The sequence below is a fragment of the Anomaloglossus baeobatrachus genome, chromosome 2 (assembly GCF_048569485.1).
Source record: "Anomaloglossus baeobatrachus isolate aAnoBae1 chromosome 2, aAnoBae1.hap1, whole genome shotgun sequence".
NCBI classification, from domain to species: Eukaryota; Metazoa; Chordata; class Amphibia; order Anura; family Aromobatidae; genus Anomaloglossus; species Anomaloglossus baeobatrachus.
Window position 1 is genome coordinate 545,834,820 of NC_134354.1, and position 18,104 is coordinate 545,852,923.

Consider the following 18,104-nt stretch of genomic DNA (forward strand, 5'->3'; position numbering starts at 1 on the left):
TGTGACCCTGCACTGACCATGTTATGTGACTCCTGTATGCCGGCTGTGCACAGTGTGTGACCCCGCGCTGACCATGTTATGTGACTCCTGTATGCCGGCTGTGCACAGTGTGTGACCCCGCACTGACCATGTTATGTGACTCCTGTATGCCGGCTGTGCACAGTGTGTGACCCCGCACTGACCATGTTATGTGACTCCTGTATGCCGGCTGTGCGCAGTGTGTGACCCCGCACTGACCATGTTATGTGACTCCTGTATGCCGGCTGTGCACAGTGTGTGACCCCGCACTGACCATGTTATGTGACTCCTGTATGCCGGCTGTGCACAGTGTTTGACCCCGCACTGACCATGTTATGTGACTCCTGTATGCCGGCTGTGCGCAGTGTGACCCCGCACTGACCATGTTATGTGGTGACCATGTTATGTGACTCCTGTATGCCGGCTGTGCACAGTGTGTGACCCCGCACTGACCATGTTATGTGACTCCTGTATGCCGGCTGTGCACAGTGTGACCCCGCGCTGACCATGTTATGTGACTCCCGTAAGCCGGCGCTGAGCCCCTTATGTGAGTATCTCTGCCTCTCTGTGGACTCGGTGCAGAGCAGCAGATGAGCGCCCCTCCCGGCTGGGCGTGGCTGTGGGCGTGTCTGTACAGACGCATGCCGCCGTGAGCCGCCCCGGCAGTGAGCGCTGGGAGGCGGGGCTGTACATAGCTCCTCCCCGAGCCCAGTGAGTGCTGCGCGGTGTGGTGGCGGCTCCCAGAACCATGATGTCGGTGTGCTCAGAGCCCGGCTTCTCCAGTGAAGAGCTGCTCAACCTCCGCTTCCCTCTGCACCGAGCCTGCAGGGATGGAGACCTCAGCTGCCTTCAGTCCCTGCTCCAGGGCCCACCGGGGAACACCGCGCAGCAGCTCGGAAAGGAAGACTCGTGCTACGGCTGGACTCCCATACATTGGGCCGCGCACTTCGGGAAGGTGACGTTACGGGGAGTCTGTGTGGTGTGGGGCTGTGCGGGACCATCACAGAGGAGATGGAGGGTGGGAGGAGAGAGCGCCATTTTCCTCGGCTCCTTCCCGTCTTGCAGAGAGGCGTGAAGACGAGTGAGGGACCAGAGACAAAGGAAACGGGGAGGAGACGTGGGCGTGGTCACCTTAATGTGATGGGCGGGGCCGCGTGAAGGGGACAGGGCAGCGAGTGCTAGAGAACAAAGGTGGGCGGGTCAGCTGTGCGGATAGGCGGGAGATTCCCGCACACTGAGGCCCCGGGAGTGTTTACATACAGGTTCTCTGAGCAAAGCAGGCGCCAGTGCCCGGCCGGGGGCTCGTACTGCGCATGTCTGCTGTGTATGTCCACAAGGCTGGCCGTGCCGCTGTATGTCACCTGCTGGCGTCAGATAATGCCCACATTGTGTCCTGTGAATGTGGCCTTGTGCACACTGCCTATACAGCGTCCGGGGCTCCATCTAATAAGCCATAACCCTGACAGGATACATTCCTGGAAAAGCACAAACCTCTCCAAAACTGTCTGAATCCCTTTTTTTTTTTTGGGGGATGAGACACAGATCCCCCCCCCCCTCAGTGTCCCGCGTGAATGCAGTGTGAACAGGGCTGAATACCTTGAGGCTGCAGCACAGCATGGTATATGGACACTGAAGCTGGCCATACACATCACATGGATGGCAGCGGATCCACCAGACATCACTGCACTCGGGAGAGCCTGTCACGGCCTTATCCCAGCTTTCTATTGAGACAATGTGACTTCCCGGCCCAACGTCTGTATACGGGACAGTCTGGAGACGGCTTTGTAGCCATAGAGTAGCCGGAGGGCCTTACTGTTGATTAGACCAGCACTATTGGAGCAGAAGGATCAGCTGTAGGAAATGCTACAGGCCGGATCGTTCTCTCCCCCCATATAATCTGGGGGACGAGATGGGAGGCCCCGATACACATCACTCTCCACCAATGTCTGATGGATCAGCTGACTTGAGTAATGTATGGTGTATCACTTCCAATAAAATCCCTTTGACATGTTAGGCTGCTTTCACACTACATTTTTTTTTAACATGCGTCATGAATGTTTTTTTGCTGTAAAAGTGGATCCTGTTTTTACAAAGGAAAACGTGTTATTTTGCAGGATCCTGTCACTTGAAGTTTATGGGCGGGCATTGAAGTCATGTGATCGGGAGTGAGGGGAACTGAACGTGAGACTGGGAGCCGGCATCTGAAAGCTGCGGATGCTGGTAACCAAGGTAAACATCAGATAACTAAGCAAAGTGCTTTGCTTGGTTACCCGATCTTTACCTTGGTTACGAGCGTCCGCCGCTCTCAGGTGGGGGAGAGAGAAGGAGGGGAGAGAGGGACTGATCAGAGGCTTGTTTTTGGGCATGCTCAGTAGAGCAAGCAGGATCCTGTCTATCAGCATGCCAGCGTTCACATGCGTTTGCGTGCAGTATAGTCAGGATCCAGCAATTTGCAGTATTTGGACGCAGCTCAAAAACGCTACAAGTAGCGTTTTTGAAAAAAGTTAAAAAACTGCAAGTTGCTGGATCCTCACTATAACGCACGCAAACGCATGAACGCTCAGGGCAGATCAAAGTGCGCCTGCGCAGGACCTCATTGCCGGCGAGTGTGCATGACGTAGGATGCATCATGCACCCAGGGTTCAGAAGGAGGACAAAGATGGCCTAAAGAGGCGGCATTGGAGAACGGAGACACCCATCCGACCGGTCTGCACTGCCCGTTAGGTATTATAAAGTGGTTTTTACGTTCTATGCAGTGCCCTGGGCTCTTATATACAGCATGTTAGAATGCTGTATATAAGAGCCCACTGGTGGTAGCCGCAGCTTATAGGCCCCAAATCTGGTGACAGGTTCCCTTTAATCACCAGTAAAGAAGGTGGCACTATCCAAAACCAGTGGGTGGAACCGTGCACTGAGCCTCTTGGCCACACCAAGGGAGCACCATAATTGTAATATTTTATTGCATTTTTAATAATTGACTCCATTTAGCAGAAACTGAAAAGTAAAGATGTGATGTTTATATTGAGTGTTATTTACAGCAGTTAGATACCCTAAAAGGCTATGTTACGTTTCATCCAGACCATCTTTTTATGACAGCCCTGATGAAGGGCAGGGTGGAAGTGCATGATGCATCAAGAGACATGCACCTCACCACAATCTTACTTTGGGGCTCAGTCTTAAATGGCGTGAAAATGCCAAAAGTTGCAATATTTTTATGCATAAAAACAAAAAAGTGAGCCGGAGTATGAGATAGTATACATGGAACTTGTGAGACCATGTTCACACTGGCCATAAGACAAAGAGAAACCAAGGAAAAAATTGTGAAAACATACCCTGCTGTAACTAAATAAAAGCATAGTGCATATAAACATAGGGTACTTGGTAAACACTGTTTTTGATCAAAAAAAGCATAAAGCTATCCCACCAAACGTCAAGGTGTACCCAGTTGGGATAGTACCTACACTCTCTAATATTAAAACCTTACCATGGGTCTAAAATATTCCTCAATGTGGCTAAGGGCTGAGAGCGACCTGGTCCCAACAGGACACATAGTCAGGGGATGCACAGAATGAAATGTCCAGCTCGCTGAGAAGGGGGCCACTCCCTGTTTGTACTGAATACAAAAAAACTACTAGGATGCATCATGCACCCAGGGTTCAGAAGGAGGACAAAGATGGCCTAAAGAGGCGGCATTGGAGAACGGAGACACCCATCCGACCAGTCTGCACTGCACTGCCCGTTAGGTATTATAAAGTGGTTTTTACGTTCTATGCAGTGGCCTGGGCTCTTATATACAGCATGTTAGAATGCTGTATATAAGATCCCACTGGTGGTGGCCGCAGCTTATAGGCCCCAAATCTGGTGACAGGTTTCCTTTAATCACCAGTAAAGAAGGTGGCACTATCCAAAACCAGTGGGTGGAACCGTGCACTGAGCCTCTTGGCCACACCAAGGGAGCACCATAATTGTAATATTTTATTACATTTTTAATAATTGACTCCATTTAGCAGAAACTGAAAAGTAAAAATGTGATGTTTATATTGAGTGTTATTTACAGCAGTTAGATACCCTAGAAGGCTATGTTACGTTTCATCCAGACCATCTTTTTATGACAGCCCTGATGAAGGGGCAGGGTGGAGTGCATGATGCATCAAGAGTCATGCACCTCACCACAATCTTACTTTGGGGCTCAGTCTTAAATGGCGTGAAAATGCCAAAAGTTGCAATTTTTTTATGCAGCCTCGCATTGTACAAAAACAGTGCGACTTTTCAAAGCTTTTTACATCACTTTTCTGGTGAAAAAGCTTTGATGAATCAGGGCCCTAGGTTAAGCTCCCACAATGATTTGTGGGTCTTTTTTTTTTTTTTTTTTTTTTACACTGTATTTTCGCAGAGCAAACAATGCAGTGTCTTGTTGCAAAAAAGTAGATGGGATTTCTAGAAATCTCATGCCCACTCTGCCTTTTTTTTTTTTTTTTTCTACGCTGTGTAACCTCACCTGTGGTGCGTGTTTAAACTCTGCAACATTTCAGCTTCTCCTGGGCTAGATTCACATTTTCGTTGTTTTGCATCAGTCACATGTGTTGCTTGACGATTGTAACTGATGCGTTGTACAACGGATGACAAGAATTGAATTCATTGTTGGTTTGCTGTAAAAGAGAGAACGATCAGCTCATCGTTCACAATAGCCGGTCGGCTTTTGAGAGCGAACAGATGATCTCCCGGCGGCCGGCTAATGAGAGCGATCAGCTGATCGCTCACAGCAGCCGGGTGATCAGCTGATCGCTCACAGCAGCCGGCCGCCAGGTGATCGCTCGGCCGCCGAGAATGTGTGCGGGGGGGTGGGAGTAGCCGAGCGGGGCCATGGCGTTGACGTCGGTACCGGGGACTGCATGGCTGGGGACAGGTGTGTGTGTGTGTGTGTGTGTGTGTGTGTGTGTATGTGGAGTGCGGCAGGGGGCGGAGCCGAGCGGGGGAAGTGTCGGGCTCCCTGCACACGTAGCCAGGGTAAATATCGGGTAACTAAGCAGATCACTTTGCTTGGTTACCAGCGTACACCGCTTGGCGCTGGCTCCTTGCACATGTAGCCAGGATGAATATCGGGTAACTAAGCAAAGCGTTTTACTTAGTAACCCGATGTGTACCCTGGTTACGTGTGCAGGGAGCCAGAGAGAGCATGTGCAGCAAAAGCCTACGGATTGCACTGCTCAAAAAACGTTACAGGCTGCGTTCCTGCCGCCCGACGGTCAGTCGTTCCACGACTGATCAGTCGGGCGGAGTATGCAACGCAGCATCATCAGTCACAATCCGCCGCTCATACAAGTCTATGGAATCAACGGAATCTGCCAAACGGATTCCGTTGTTTACCAGAGCCACGGATTGTGACTGATACAAATTGACGGAAATGTGAACCTAGCCTTAGGCTACTTCGTTGTGCGGCATCCGTCACAGTGCGTTGTGTAACGGATGTGACTGATGTGTTGCAAATAGTGTGGCGATAAAGGTAATGGATTCCTGTGAAAGAACGTTTTGCGTTTGTTTGTATTTCTTATGTTTCCGTAGCCGGGAAAGGAGATTTGCGGCTTCAGAGAGAGAAATGCGCTTTTACACGATTCATAACGTTCTGCTGGACATGCTCAGTAGAACGTGACGGAATCCTGCATTGGAATCTGTCACCAGACGCATGATGACGGAATCCAGCACCATAGACATTGATTATGCCTATTGACAGATCCCGACGGAATCCTGCGGAATGCGTTTTGTTTTTTTTTTACAGCAATAAAAATGGTTAAATTGCACATTCCACCCGCCCGACGGTCAGTCACTAAACGACTGATGCGCCGTGGGGCGGATGCAACACTAGACTATCCGTTGCAATCCGCCCTTAATAGAAGCCTATGAGAAATAAACTGATTCCTGCAACTCGTACCGTAATTCCTCAACGCGGCGGATTGCAACAAATGCCGCACAACGCCTTACAGGTTCGTGGAGTTCTCTGTGTAGATTTTCTCCATAGAATTGCATTACATGTGGAAACTAGTTACAAAGTGCATGTAAACCACACACGACTGTATCAATAAAGGTTTGTCAAAGCCAAACACTAGGCAGTATCGAGTGATTTAAAAGACTGAACATACGAGCAGCAAGTCATTCTTACACAGAAATGCACACATGTTCAATATTCATTCTGGCATAAAAGTTTTGATCACTCTGGACCTATGTGCTTAGTTTATACCGTAAGTTTGAGATAACCTCTTCAGTGAATTATCTGGTACATAAAAAAAAAAAAAACTGTCCGACTGAGCTCAGTATACACTTCCAGTATACATACCGCAGCTGCGCTTTTCTAGAGTTTCTCGTGCGAGTGTCTCTCCAATGCAAGTCTATGGGTGCGATTAGAAAAATGGATGTTACTAGGATGGTCCATGTGCCTTCCGTTTTTTTTAATACAATTCTATCATGTAGCAGAGAACACTGTAAATGGACCTGTACATGACTGTAATGAATGCTGCAGAGATAAAAAACGGATCACATACGGATTGAATACGGATTGCTCACCGATTACTATCATGAGAAAAATCACAGACTCTCATTGCATTGCACACGGATCAACACTCGGACATAGCTCATTCTACTCTCAGGCATGAGAATCGGACTGATTTACAGTCGCAAGTGCTGGCCTTAGTCTGGTTCGGTAGGCCACACGATCATGGGGAAGACTGCTGACTTGACAAATGTCGAGAATACAATCATTGACACTCCATAATGAAGGTAAGCCACAAAAGGTCATTGCTATAGAAGCTGGCTGTTCAGAGTGCTGTATCCAAGCATATTAATGGAAAGTTGAGTGGAAGGAAAAGGTGTGGTAGAAAAAGGTGCACAAGCAACTGGGATAACCATAGCCTTGATAGGACTTTTAAGAAACTGCCATTCAAAAATTTGGGTGAGATTCACAAGGAGTGTATGCAGCTGGAGTTAGTGGCTCTAGGGCCACCACGCCCAGACATATCCAGAACATGTTACAAATGTCACATTTCTTGTGTCAAGCCACTCATGACTAATAGACAACACCAGAAGTGTCTTACTTGGGCCAAGGAGAAAAAGAACTGGACTGGTGGTCAGTTTTCCAAGGTGTTTTTTTCAGATGAAAGTAAATTTTGCATTTTATTTGGAAATCAAGGTCCCAGAGTCTGGAGGAAGAGTGGAGAGGCCACAATCCAAGCTGCTTGAGGTCTAGTGTGAAGTTTCCACAATCGGTGATGGTTTGGGGAGCCATGTCATCTGCTGGTGTGGTGTAGGGCCACAGTGTTTTATCAAGACCAAAGTCAGCGTAACCAACTACCAGGAAATTTTAGACCACTTCATGCTTCCCTCTGTTTTTGGAGATGGAAATTTCATTTTCCAGCAGGACTTTGCACTTGTCCACACTTCCAAAAGTACCAATACTTGGTTATTACCACAGTATCAATGTGCTTCATTAGCCAGCAAACTCGCCTGACCTAAACCCCATAGAGAATCTATGGGGTATTGTCAAGAGTAAGATAAGACACCAGACCCAACAATGCAGATGAACTGAAGGCTGCTATCAAAGCAACCTGGGCTTCCATAACACCTCAGCAGTGCCACAGGCTAACCGCCTCCATGCTACGCCGCATTGATGCAGTAATTCATGCAAAAGGAGCCATGACCAAGTATTGAGTGCATTTACTGTAGACATTTGAGTAGGTGCCAATATTTGAGTTTAAGTATTTTTTTTTTCAGTTGGTCTTCTATCTAATTTTCTGAGTTAATGACTTAGGTTTTCATTGGCTGCAAGCCATAATCATAAACATTAACCGAAATAAACACTTGAAATAAATCACTCTGTGTGTAAAGACTATAATATATGCATTTCCTTTTTTGTATTGAATTACTGAAATTAACTTTTTGATGAAATTCTAATTTATTGAGATGCACCTGTATTAGGATATTATTTCAAGTAATTTATATTGGTTTTCCTTATATGTATAACAATCGGAGGTCTTGGCTGCTCTTCTCCAGACTCCCTGCCATATACCAGGAGAAAGAAGCTCCCCCAAGAAACTTTTCCACCTGGCCATATAGGAGTGCCTCAGAGGCTCTTCTGGATATGGGTTTAATAAAATCCTATAAATGTCAGAGGACTCTCGGTCGATACTCCTGCCCTACAAAGCCCCTCAAACCGAGTTGGTATAGAGACAGCCAAGAAGGAGTACAGAGACTGCATATAATTCCTAATTTGTAAATATTGGAAGAAAGCGTTGGAAGGCAAGTTGTAGCTTGATTGTATTTTATCGAAAGGTAACAAGGACCTAGTGACCACCAACTATATCAACAAAACAAGAGTCGTTTAGCAAACCATAGCTTAGTTAGACTCCCTCTTAAGCTATCTTGCAGTTTAGGATTAAACAAGAAAAAAGTTAGTGGGGAGTGTTTCTACTTCAATGGGAATTTTTTCATACAAGTATCAGGGTTTTTTTTTCTGACTGCTATTGGTCCTAATAGGTAAGGGTGCGTGCCCACGATCAGTGTTTGCTGTGTTTTGGATGTAGCATGCTTCAGCTGCATCCAAAACGCTGCGTTTAACAGTACAAGCATAATGGATGGATTTCCAGAAATCCCGTGCCCACTGTGCTTGTTTTTTCCACAGCAAACCCTGATCAGTGGTGCGTCTTTCCAGACAGCAGCATGTCAGTTGTTTGCTGCAGATTCGCATGCGTCCTCCGTAGGGAGAACACAAGTGAGAGACAGCAGCCGTCCGAAACCTGATTATGGGTACAAGCAGCTGCAGTTTCCTTCGGAGGAGTAAATAGCACATAGTCATCGAATAAAGATAGCCTAATGGTCAGAGATAAAGAATTTAAACTATGTTCACACACTGCGTTTTTTACCTGCGTTTTTGGTCCGTTTTTGCTGCAGAAGTTTCTTGAGAAATTCTTGTAACCTTTCTGCAGACATTCCCCAGCAAAACCTATGGCAAAAAAAATTAGCTGTGCGCACACTGCGTTTTTTTCTTAAGAAAATTCTTTCAGTAGATTTTCTTAAGAAAAAGAATGAGCATGTCACTTCTTTTCTGCAGCTAACTGCGTTATTTGCCATAGATAATTGGCACAATAACGCAGGGAGCAACCAGCAGTAAAAACGCACCGAAAACGCAGGTGCGTTTTTGGTGCGTTTTTTAACGCAGGTGCACTAATCCTTCACTCTTAAGAAATTTCTTAAGAAAAATCATTTTTCTAGTGTGAACATAGCCTTACTCCATTAAGCCGCAGCCAAAGGTTCTATACAGATAAAGAACAATGGAGAAAGTGGGCAACCTTCACTGGTGCCATTGCGTAAAGCCAGTAATTTTAGTGAAAAATTTAAAATCTGCATTTAGGAGAGCTATAGGCCTATAGTTAGCACAATCTAAAGGGTCATTTTCTGGTTTAGAAATAAGGGTGATCTAAGAATGACGCATAGTAGATGGAATTGGCAAACCTGTCAAAAATTCATTAAATAATTTAACTAAGTGGGGGGTAAGAATAGCGCTATGTGATTTATAGTAGAAGTACGTTAGTCCATCGGGAGCAGGGGATTTACCATTAGGAAGAAGAGAAGGGACGTCCAACACTTCCTCGTGTGAGACTTTGTTCCCGGTTTCATTTCTTAACACCAGTGGTTTTATTTTTTTGTGTTTCCTAAAGGGAATTATTGCTTGTCACTTTTGTGAATAGAGAACCGTTCTTTCATTTTATTTTATTCTCTGTATTTATGTTCTATTATAGATTACACTTGTAATTTTAGTTTTTTTACTCCTATTAGCATTTTAAGCTGCTTTTTCTACCTATTAACTGTTGACTTTTCTGATTGTATTTTCACAGTTGGAGTGCTTGGTACAGTTGGTAGCAGCAGGTTGTTCTGTTAATGCCAGCACAACCCGGTTTGCTCAAACACCATCTCACATTGCTGCATTTGGAGGACATCCACACTGCCTGGTATGGCTAATGCAAGCAGGTGCCCATGTAAATAAGCAGGTAACCAATCCGCAAGATGCTGGTAAAAATTATTTTCCTCTAGTGTGGAGATAGAGATGTACTGTGCAAACGTTTTAGGCATATGTGGACAAATGTGGTAAAGTAAGAATACTTTCAAATATAGATATGTTGATGGTTTATTTTTATCATTTAGCAAATATAAAGCGAATAAACAAAAGAGAAATCTAAAATCAATCGGTATGTCCAACCTTTGCCATCAGTTCATCTAGTTGTACTCTCCCAGGTTTTAAAGAACTTTTGCGAGGAGGTTGTTCCAGACATCTTGGAGAAATAATTACAGATGTTCTGTGGATCTAGGATTATGCAATTCTTTTTTTTTTTTTTTTTCTTTGTGTAATCATAGACAAACTTGATGTTGAGATCACAGCCTTTTGAAGTCCTCTCATCACTTCCAGGTCTCCTTGTTCTTCTTTACTCTGAAGATAGTTCCTAATGACATTGGCCATGTGTTTGGGGTCAATGTCCTATTGCAGAAAAAATTTGGAGATAGTCAGATGACTCCCTGATGGCATTGCACAGTAACATAGGTGTCTTCCAGTATTTGTCAGTGTTGACAACAACATGAATCCTGACCAAATTCCCAAGTACTTTTGCTAAAATGCATCCCTAAACATGGAAGGAACATCCACCTTGCTTTACTCTTGTCTCCAAATAGTCGTTCTTGTACCACTCTCCAGCCCTTGGATGAAAAAAAATTGCTGTAGTTAGTAAATAGTTCAAATTTTCACATATCAGGTTAGAGTACCTGCTGCCATTTTTGTGCACCACAGTTCATATGTTTTCATGCATAATTGAGGCGAGTGGCCTTGGTTCCATGTTGCAGGTATGACGTTTGGTCTCAAATCTTCCATGAAGACCACTTCTGGCAAACCTTTTCCGAACAGTAGGTGGGTGTAGTTGGGTTCCACTGGTTCCTGTCAGTTCAAAACTGATGGCACTGCTGGATATTTTTAAAATTCAAAATCAAAGTAAGAATAATGTATCTTTTATCTGCTGCACAAAGTTTCTTGATTTACCACTGTCTCTGTGGTTGGTTGTGCCCTTTCTTGGTGTGCTCAAAACTAAGAAATACAGCTATACTGATATAGCAGACAAAAAGGCACATCCAATAATATATATAGATAAAAATTGTCATAATTAGGGATGAGCGAACCCAAACTGTAAAGTTGGGGGTTTCATTCCAGATACCTAGTGTCCAGGGCGCGGATTTGAGCACTGACCTTATCGGAAGTCTGAGATTGGGTGCTGTTCGGATGCTGAATAAAATTTTGTTGAAAGGCTGCAGCCTTTCAATCAACAAGCTTTTAGGCATGGGGGAAACAAATGACGTGGGAGTCCCCTCTTATTTTTGATAACCAGCACAGCCCTCAGCTGTTTGCTTTACCTTGTCTGGTTTTCAAATTAGGGGAAAGGGACCCCACTGCATTTTTTTTAAAATTATTTGTAGAATTTTTTTTATTAACCGTGTTGGGTCCCCCCATATTTTTGATAACCAGACAAGGTAAAGCTGACATGTATTAACAGGCTGGGAAAACTCATAGATAATTGGCCCTTCTCAGCCTAAAAATAGCAGATTGCAGTTACCCCAGAAGATTAGATTCTGGTGCTTTGCCCGGCTTTTCCCAATTTGCCCTGGTGCAGTAGCATTTGAGGTAATGCATTGGTGGTTGATGTCAGCTGTATTAATTTAAAAAGACACCTGTATACTACAATATAGGAAGATCTAGAAAAAGATAATTATATTATAAAGCAATGTATAACCTAACATGAAAGAAAAGTGGATGCCATGACCAAGAATAATTTAAAATCAAGATATAATAAAATTAGATACAATAGTGAAAACCACTAGATACAAAGAAACTATTGTGAAAAAATACATGAAGTGAAATGTGAATGCATGTACTGTATGATGAGAGATGCAAAGCGTTGTGAATGTATGAAATGAAAATATTTTTTTTTTTTTTTTTTTAATTCGGTGTTTTTTTATGAAAAAAAAATGTGTATATCATGCAATAGCATCATGAGGCGCCTCAGAACAATCACCCCAAACATACAATCTCCCCACCAAGTTCATTCAAAAACTGCGAGTGTATGTAGAAAAATTGATGCTGATATGAAGGCAAAAGATTATCGCGCTAAATATTGATTTGATTTGGATTTTTTTTTTTTTTCACTTTTGTATTTTGCTAACTGATGTGTTTAAAACAAAACAAAAAACTATTATTTCTGAAAGCGTTCTTACTGTGCATCAGGCTTCCACACCTGCCTACCTAAAACTATTGCACAAAATTTGCAATGCGTTAATGTCCTATGTATCGCGATCCTGTTGACTTCGAGGCCATGTTACCATACAACCAGTCTGTTTTGTCACAAGTGTTGTTGAATCTGAAAATAGGATTTATCGACAGCTCTTTTTCATATTTACAGAAGCCGGTCAGTATATATGAGCTCTGAGTTGGTCTCTGATTCACGCTGCTGTTTGGACAGCATAAAATGTGCAGAGTATTCATTAAAACTTATCGAACGAACAAAATTCACCCTAATAGATCTTGGAATAAATAGAAGTTCCACAATTGGATGTGTTTTTAAAACCATAAATGAGATAATCTTATATATGTGCCCCTGCTATGTACTGTGTAATTGCTGTGTCTGACCGTACAGGAATATGGTCTGATCATACCACCTGGGAAGGGGAGGATGTAAGAGTATACAGATATTACAGCATGGGATTGTAGCTGATTACATAATCACCAGCGTCATCCAAGTGCCCGCCTATAATCGCGCGCCTATGCAATAAGATCACCGGCGCTCGCGATTTGAACAATGCTCAGACCCGCGATAGTGCCACTGGGCATGTGCGAGACTTCAGGAGCAATGAGTAACATGGAGGACGGCGAACAGCGGCAGGAGGGGGATTAACGGACGCAATACAGACCGCCCCTGTGGCCAGTAAAGCTCATTATAAAATCTTACCTTTTGGTATGGTAACGTGTTTATTTAGGTCTGAAAGGGGGGCCAATAGGAAGATGAACCTTTCTAGAATGCAGCCCAGGAGCTGCAGAAGGGGATTCTTTTAGGTTCATGGCGAAAATTCTTGTGACAGGTTCCCTTCAAAAGTTTGCTTATCCCTACTCAGAGCCATAGGTTGGGGACCCAAACTGTTGCGACTGTATACTGTTACCATAGCTCCTGACCAGGGGAGGAAGTATGTTCAGACCACTTTCCTGAATGGTCAGATTTGGCCATTACACAGTATATGGCAGGGATACGTTTATAAGATTATATCCTTGTTTTGGTTTACAAAGAGTGAATGATTCAAGCTAAAATTTGGAAGTGTAGGTAAGGCCTGACACCTGAATACGTTTTATGCACCAAGCTGTCAGATAAATGCTGCAATGAGATGAAAACAGTTGAGTAACGAATATTCAACTTTGCATTTGTTGTAAAGTTTTATTTTATAATAGTTTTTCTCTTCTCACTTTTCCTTTCTTTTTCTTTTAGGACTATGTGGGCGAGACTCCTGTCCACAAAGCAGCAAGGGCTGGTAGTATGGACTGCCTTAAGGCCCTTGTATCCAATGGTGCACAAATCGAGTATGTGCCTCTTTTGTTTCTATTTCTTATGCTTTTTCAAATTTTATGAACAATCAAGTACTACACATAGACATTCTCTATCAATAACAAATGAGTACACTCATTTGTGGGTCCCAGTTTGGACTGTATGACCTATTGGTTCCACACATACTGAAAACATAGTGCATGTTCTTTTATATTATCTTACATGACATTTATGAACAAATTCAATTATCTTCGATACATCATTGTGTTGGTTTTTTTTTTGTATGTTGTTTAACCATTTTTGTCTTGAAGGTTTATAGATTTCCTTCTAAAGTTCTTCCCACGAACTGAAGTATTTTCTCATTCAATCCCCAACAGTGATCGGTATACATTTTCCGCCATGTGGCTAAGCAGGTTTTTTCTTCTTTTCATCCTTATGCTGCAAATTGTTTAAAAATCATATTTTTTGTTATGATTGCTAGGTTAACTATTGGTGCCATATAGAGAATGCAAAATAACACTTTTCCATCTTGAAATTGATTTGGAAAATGAATGTCCTATTTATAAGCAAGATAAAAAGTACACTCACATGTTCTGTTTTGTATTAATTTTCCCATATTTACTAAAGCTATCAAATATTTGGAAAGTCCATGAAGCGTAAGGATCCAATAAATTTACCACTGTGGATCAACACTGTATGATTAACTTTGCCTATGAAGTTACATGCTTTCTATTACTTACACTAGCTCAAGACTTACTTGCTTTATAGCACTTTTAAATCCCCAAGAAACTGGCACACAGTCTTAAAGGGTTATTCTCAAGTTGTCACTTCAGCAGCTCAAATCTCTGCAGTCTCCTTCTTGGTTTTTGGTAGAGCGGGCAGTTCTGTTGAGTAACAGAACTGTAGTATTATACAGTTCAGTACAAGTTCTGCTACAATACATTCAGCTATCAGTGTAGATTCAGAACAAACCACTATCACTGTATTTACAAGGAAGGATAACAGGGCATTTGAAAAAGCACACGGCTGAGCCATGAATAGGAGAACTGCTCTGAAAGTGCCCGATGATGGGGCTGGTGATTTTGCAAGATGTATATCTGCAGCTTTTCAGGAGCTGACAGGGAAGAAGGTTAGCCGCTATCTTCTGTATAAAAACACTGGACAACACATTTTTTCCAAAGCTTTGCTTAATTGAAAATTTGAGGTGATGATAAACCATTTGAGCTAAGCAGAAATATAATTAAAATGATAGTCTGTATCACATAGAAATTTAAGAGAAACATGAGAGGGCTTTGCTGATTTATGAAGCCTTTTTTAACCCGCAGCATTTAACTGAGCCAAAAGTGTTCTGCTGCTGATTTTCGTTTGTACACAACGCCCAGTGAATCAATAGTCAGCTAGCATTGATGGATTCCAGTATCCTTGATAACGCTTTTGCATCTTGGCAATATCTTGGTAAAACAGTTCACCATGTCCATCACTGACTGCACCAAGATTTTCAAAGAATTCCAAATGTGAATTCAAAAAACGAATTTTCAATGACCTGCTGCACTTTGTTTGTTTTATAAGCTTCAAGAAGGCTGTCAACCAATTTGATGTAGTTTGGTGTTCTATAATTGCCAAGAAAATTCTCAGACTTCCTTGAATGATTTCCAAGCAATTTTCCCAGGCCCCACCAGCGGCTCTTCAAAGTGCTTGTCATTCATGATGTCCTATTTGTGTATCAACAAAAATGCCTTCCTTAATTTTCGCTTTGGGAACATTTGTCTCAAATAACAAAAAACCTTCTGCTTCCTTGTTCATTGCCTTCACAAAATTTTTCGTCCGCTTTCGTTTTATGTCACGTGGAGGCATAAATATTGCTCGGTCCACATGTACTTTATGTTCAACATTTTTCTGCCCAGGAGTCAACTGGTTACCGATTGGCTGGCCACTACCTTCTACTGTAATGTGACTACTTAAAATGCCTGTCCCATTCGCAAATGAAACGGCAGCACTTGGTATATCCAAGCAGCAGTGCCGCTACTTTTTAAATCTTAATGGATGTAATAGTTGCTGTACTTTGTGCTTCAACAGCAGTTCCATGTCCTCGAATATTTTTCATGTGTGCAGTATAGCCAACAGGTATTGAAGGATGAACATTACCATTATGTAACAAGACAGCCTTGAGGCTTAACACTAAATCAATAAAGAGACTGTTTTGTCTGATGTTTACAACCCAAAGCTGCAAAGAACCCTTCAATGTAGGTGCAGAAGCACAGGTTTTCAGCCTGTTCAAAAAACTGTCAAGTCATCTTTGCGGCTTCAAAAGACTGAAAGTTTTGTACCAGGTGACAGCAAATGTCATCCTTTAAGTTTTAAAGCCAGTAAGACTGCATTTGTTTTTGATAAACTTAAGTCCTGAACCAAGTCATTCACTTCTGGCTGTGTTATAAGATGAGGCTTACTAGACGTACAGGGCTCAAATTTTGAATCCGGTGTCATTCCCTAATCTCCGACCCATGGACTACAACATCTTCATCGGCTGCCCCCTCTAGGCTCCATGTCTCCACTGGCTTTGATACTGGAAGAGTGTCACATCATGTGACTTCGGTCTCATAGCTGAAGTCAGATTGGAATATTCAATGGGTTCTTATTCTTTGCAGAGAAACCAGAGATACCGTTTAGACAAAAGTAATAGTTGGTCACATGATCCTTCTGTTCCCGCCATATCATTTGGATAGCAAACTGCATTGACTTGCGAGGACCTCTCAGTCAATCTTTAAGATCAACAGCATACCTTGCACAACAGATGTGATGATCCCAGGATTTTATTTGATCACCAATCTTGCATCCAAAGTACAGCTTAAGGCTATGTGCGCACGTTGCGTAAATTCATGCAGTTACGCTGCGCTTTTCAGCGCAGCGTAACTGCATGCGTCCTCTGCACAGTCTATGGAGATTGTGCAGGGGCCGTGCGCACGTGGCGTCTCAGAGCGCAGCGCTTCGGCTACTGCCGAAGCGCTGCGCAAAAAGAAGTGACATGTCACTTCTTCCGTGCGCTTTGCCGGCAGCTCCTGCTCTGTCTATGGCAGGAGCTGCAGGCAGAGCGCACGTTCTCGCCGGCACCATGCGCTTCAGAACGGAGCTTTTCAGCTGCGCTCTGAAGCGCACCTTTTACGGTGCTGGGCTAGTACGCAACGTGCGCACATACCCTACAGGCTTTTATGATGAGAGCTATCATGGTGCTTCTTTGAGGCTTAAGCATGTACTCTCAACAAATGTAACAGGTATCACGACAGTTCTATCACGACTGTTCTGACACTGACATTTTAGCTATGTCAGAGCATACTGTAGTAGTTTATAGCTGCTTAGATTTGAAATAGTTTGGAGACCGTTTGCAAGTAGATTTTACAGCCTCTATAGGCAGCATCCAGACATATCTAGGTGTGCCTAGTATGTAACCATTCCACTGAAGTTTTGCAATTTCAATGAAATGTCAGGAACTTATGCCATTGCTTGCCTATACATTATATAAAAATACAGTGGACAATACAAGGACCGTCTGAAAATATGGGGAAAAAATTGCTCAATCAGAAGATTTCAGAAAAACTGTATATGACAGGAAAGGTTCATGGTGGTGTTCGTGATTAGCTACCTAAATTACATAACATGCACCCAAGAGTGTCCAGGAAGCAAAATAATCATTGTCTAGTGAAATTAATAGGCTGGGCACAGCTGACTAGTTTGTTAGGCATTACCCCGTCTCATGGAATGTAACCACTTGGCCTTAGTCTGGGCTGGTGGTCGGGCTCCATGGAAACCAGCTGTACACTATGTAATCTTAGAGTTAATTGGGGGAGACTGACTGCAGACAAAAAGCAATTCAACTGTAAACTTGCTTTTTTTTTGTTCTGTTTAACTAAAGCAATGTAATAACATGAGAATACCCCTTTAATATATGTGCTGAATTTCACAAATCTGTCTAACCTTGTTTTAAACTTCACTTTAGAGTGAAGTTTGAAAAAAAGCTTCCCAAATTATACAGGTATACCAAAGTTCTTCAATTTGATCCAAAATTCTGGTGTATAGCAGAGTAGATTCACGTTCACCTTCATGTTCTTTATACACTCACTGATCACCATTTCCAGTGTCCAGGCCACTCTGGTCCTCTTCCGGGTCACACTGTGAGCTGTATGCCTAAGGAGCCGTGTTCTGATGCATTCTAGGCTTGCATCACAAAAGCCACTTCCAGCTCACCATGGAGCACAGTTTGAGCTCGCAAGTTGGAATAGCTGTCATGTGATTCGTAAGAGGACACGAACGGGGCTGGAAACTGTCGAAGACTGCAATCAGTGAGTATATTACCACACCACTCTAACATTCACTCTGGTTTAGGAAATTTTAAACCAATCAAAACTATATTTGTATTAGATGTTCTAGTCTCTTTTCTTGTAAAACTTATCAAAAAGGTTGTTCCTCTATTAAATCTAT

The 18,104-nt window shown here is 43.2% G+C and overlaps 1 protein-coding gene across 1 annotated transcript in view; it reads left to right on the plus strand.

Moving 5' to 3' along the window:
• Window positions 1-703: 703 nt before the first annotated feature.
• The window catches only part of ANKRD10 (ankyrin repeat domain 10), a 43,971-nt gene continuing 26,570 nt past the window's right edge, over window positions 704-18,104 (plus strand). Inside the window, exons 1-3 of the mRNA XM_075336664.1 lie at window positions 704-973; window positions 9,900-10,052; window positions 13,575-13,666. Of these exons, the coding sequence (XP_075192779.1) occupies window positions 767-973; window positions 9,900-10,052; window positions 13,575-13,666 (452 nt within the window). The 5' untranslated portion in view covers window positions 704-766. The remainder of the gene's footprint in view (window positions 974-9,899; window positions 10,053-13,574; window positions 13,667-18,104) is intronic.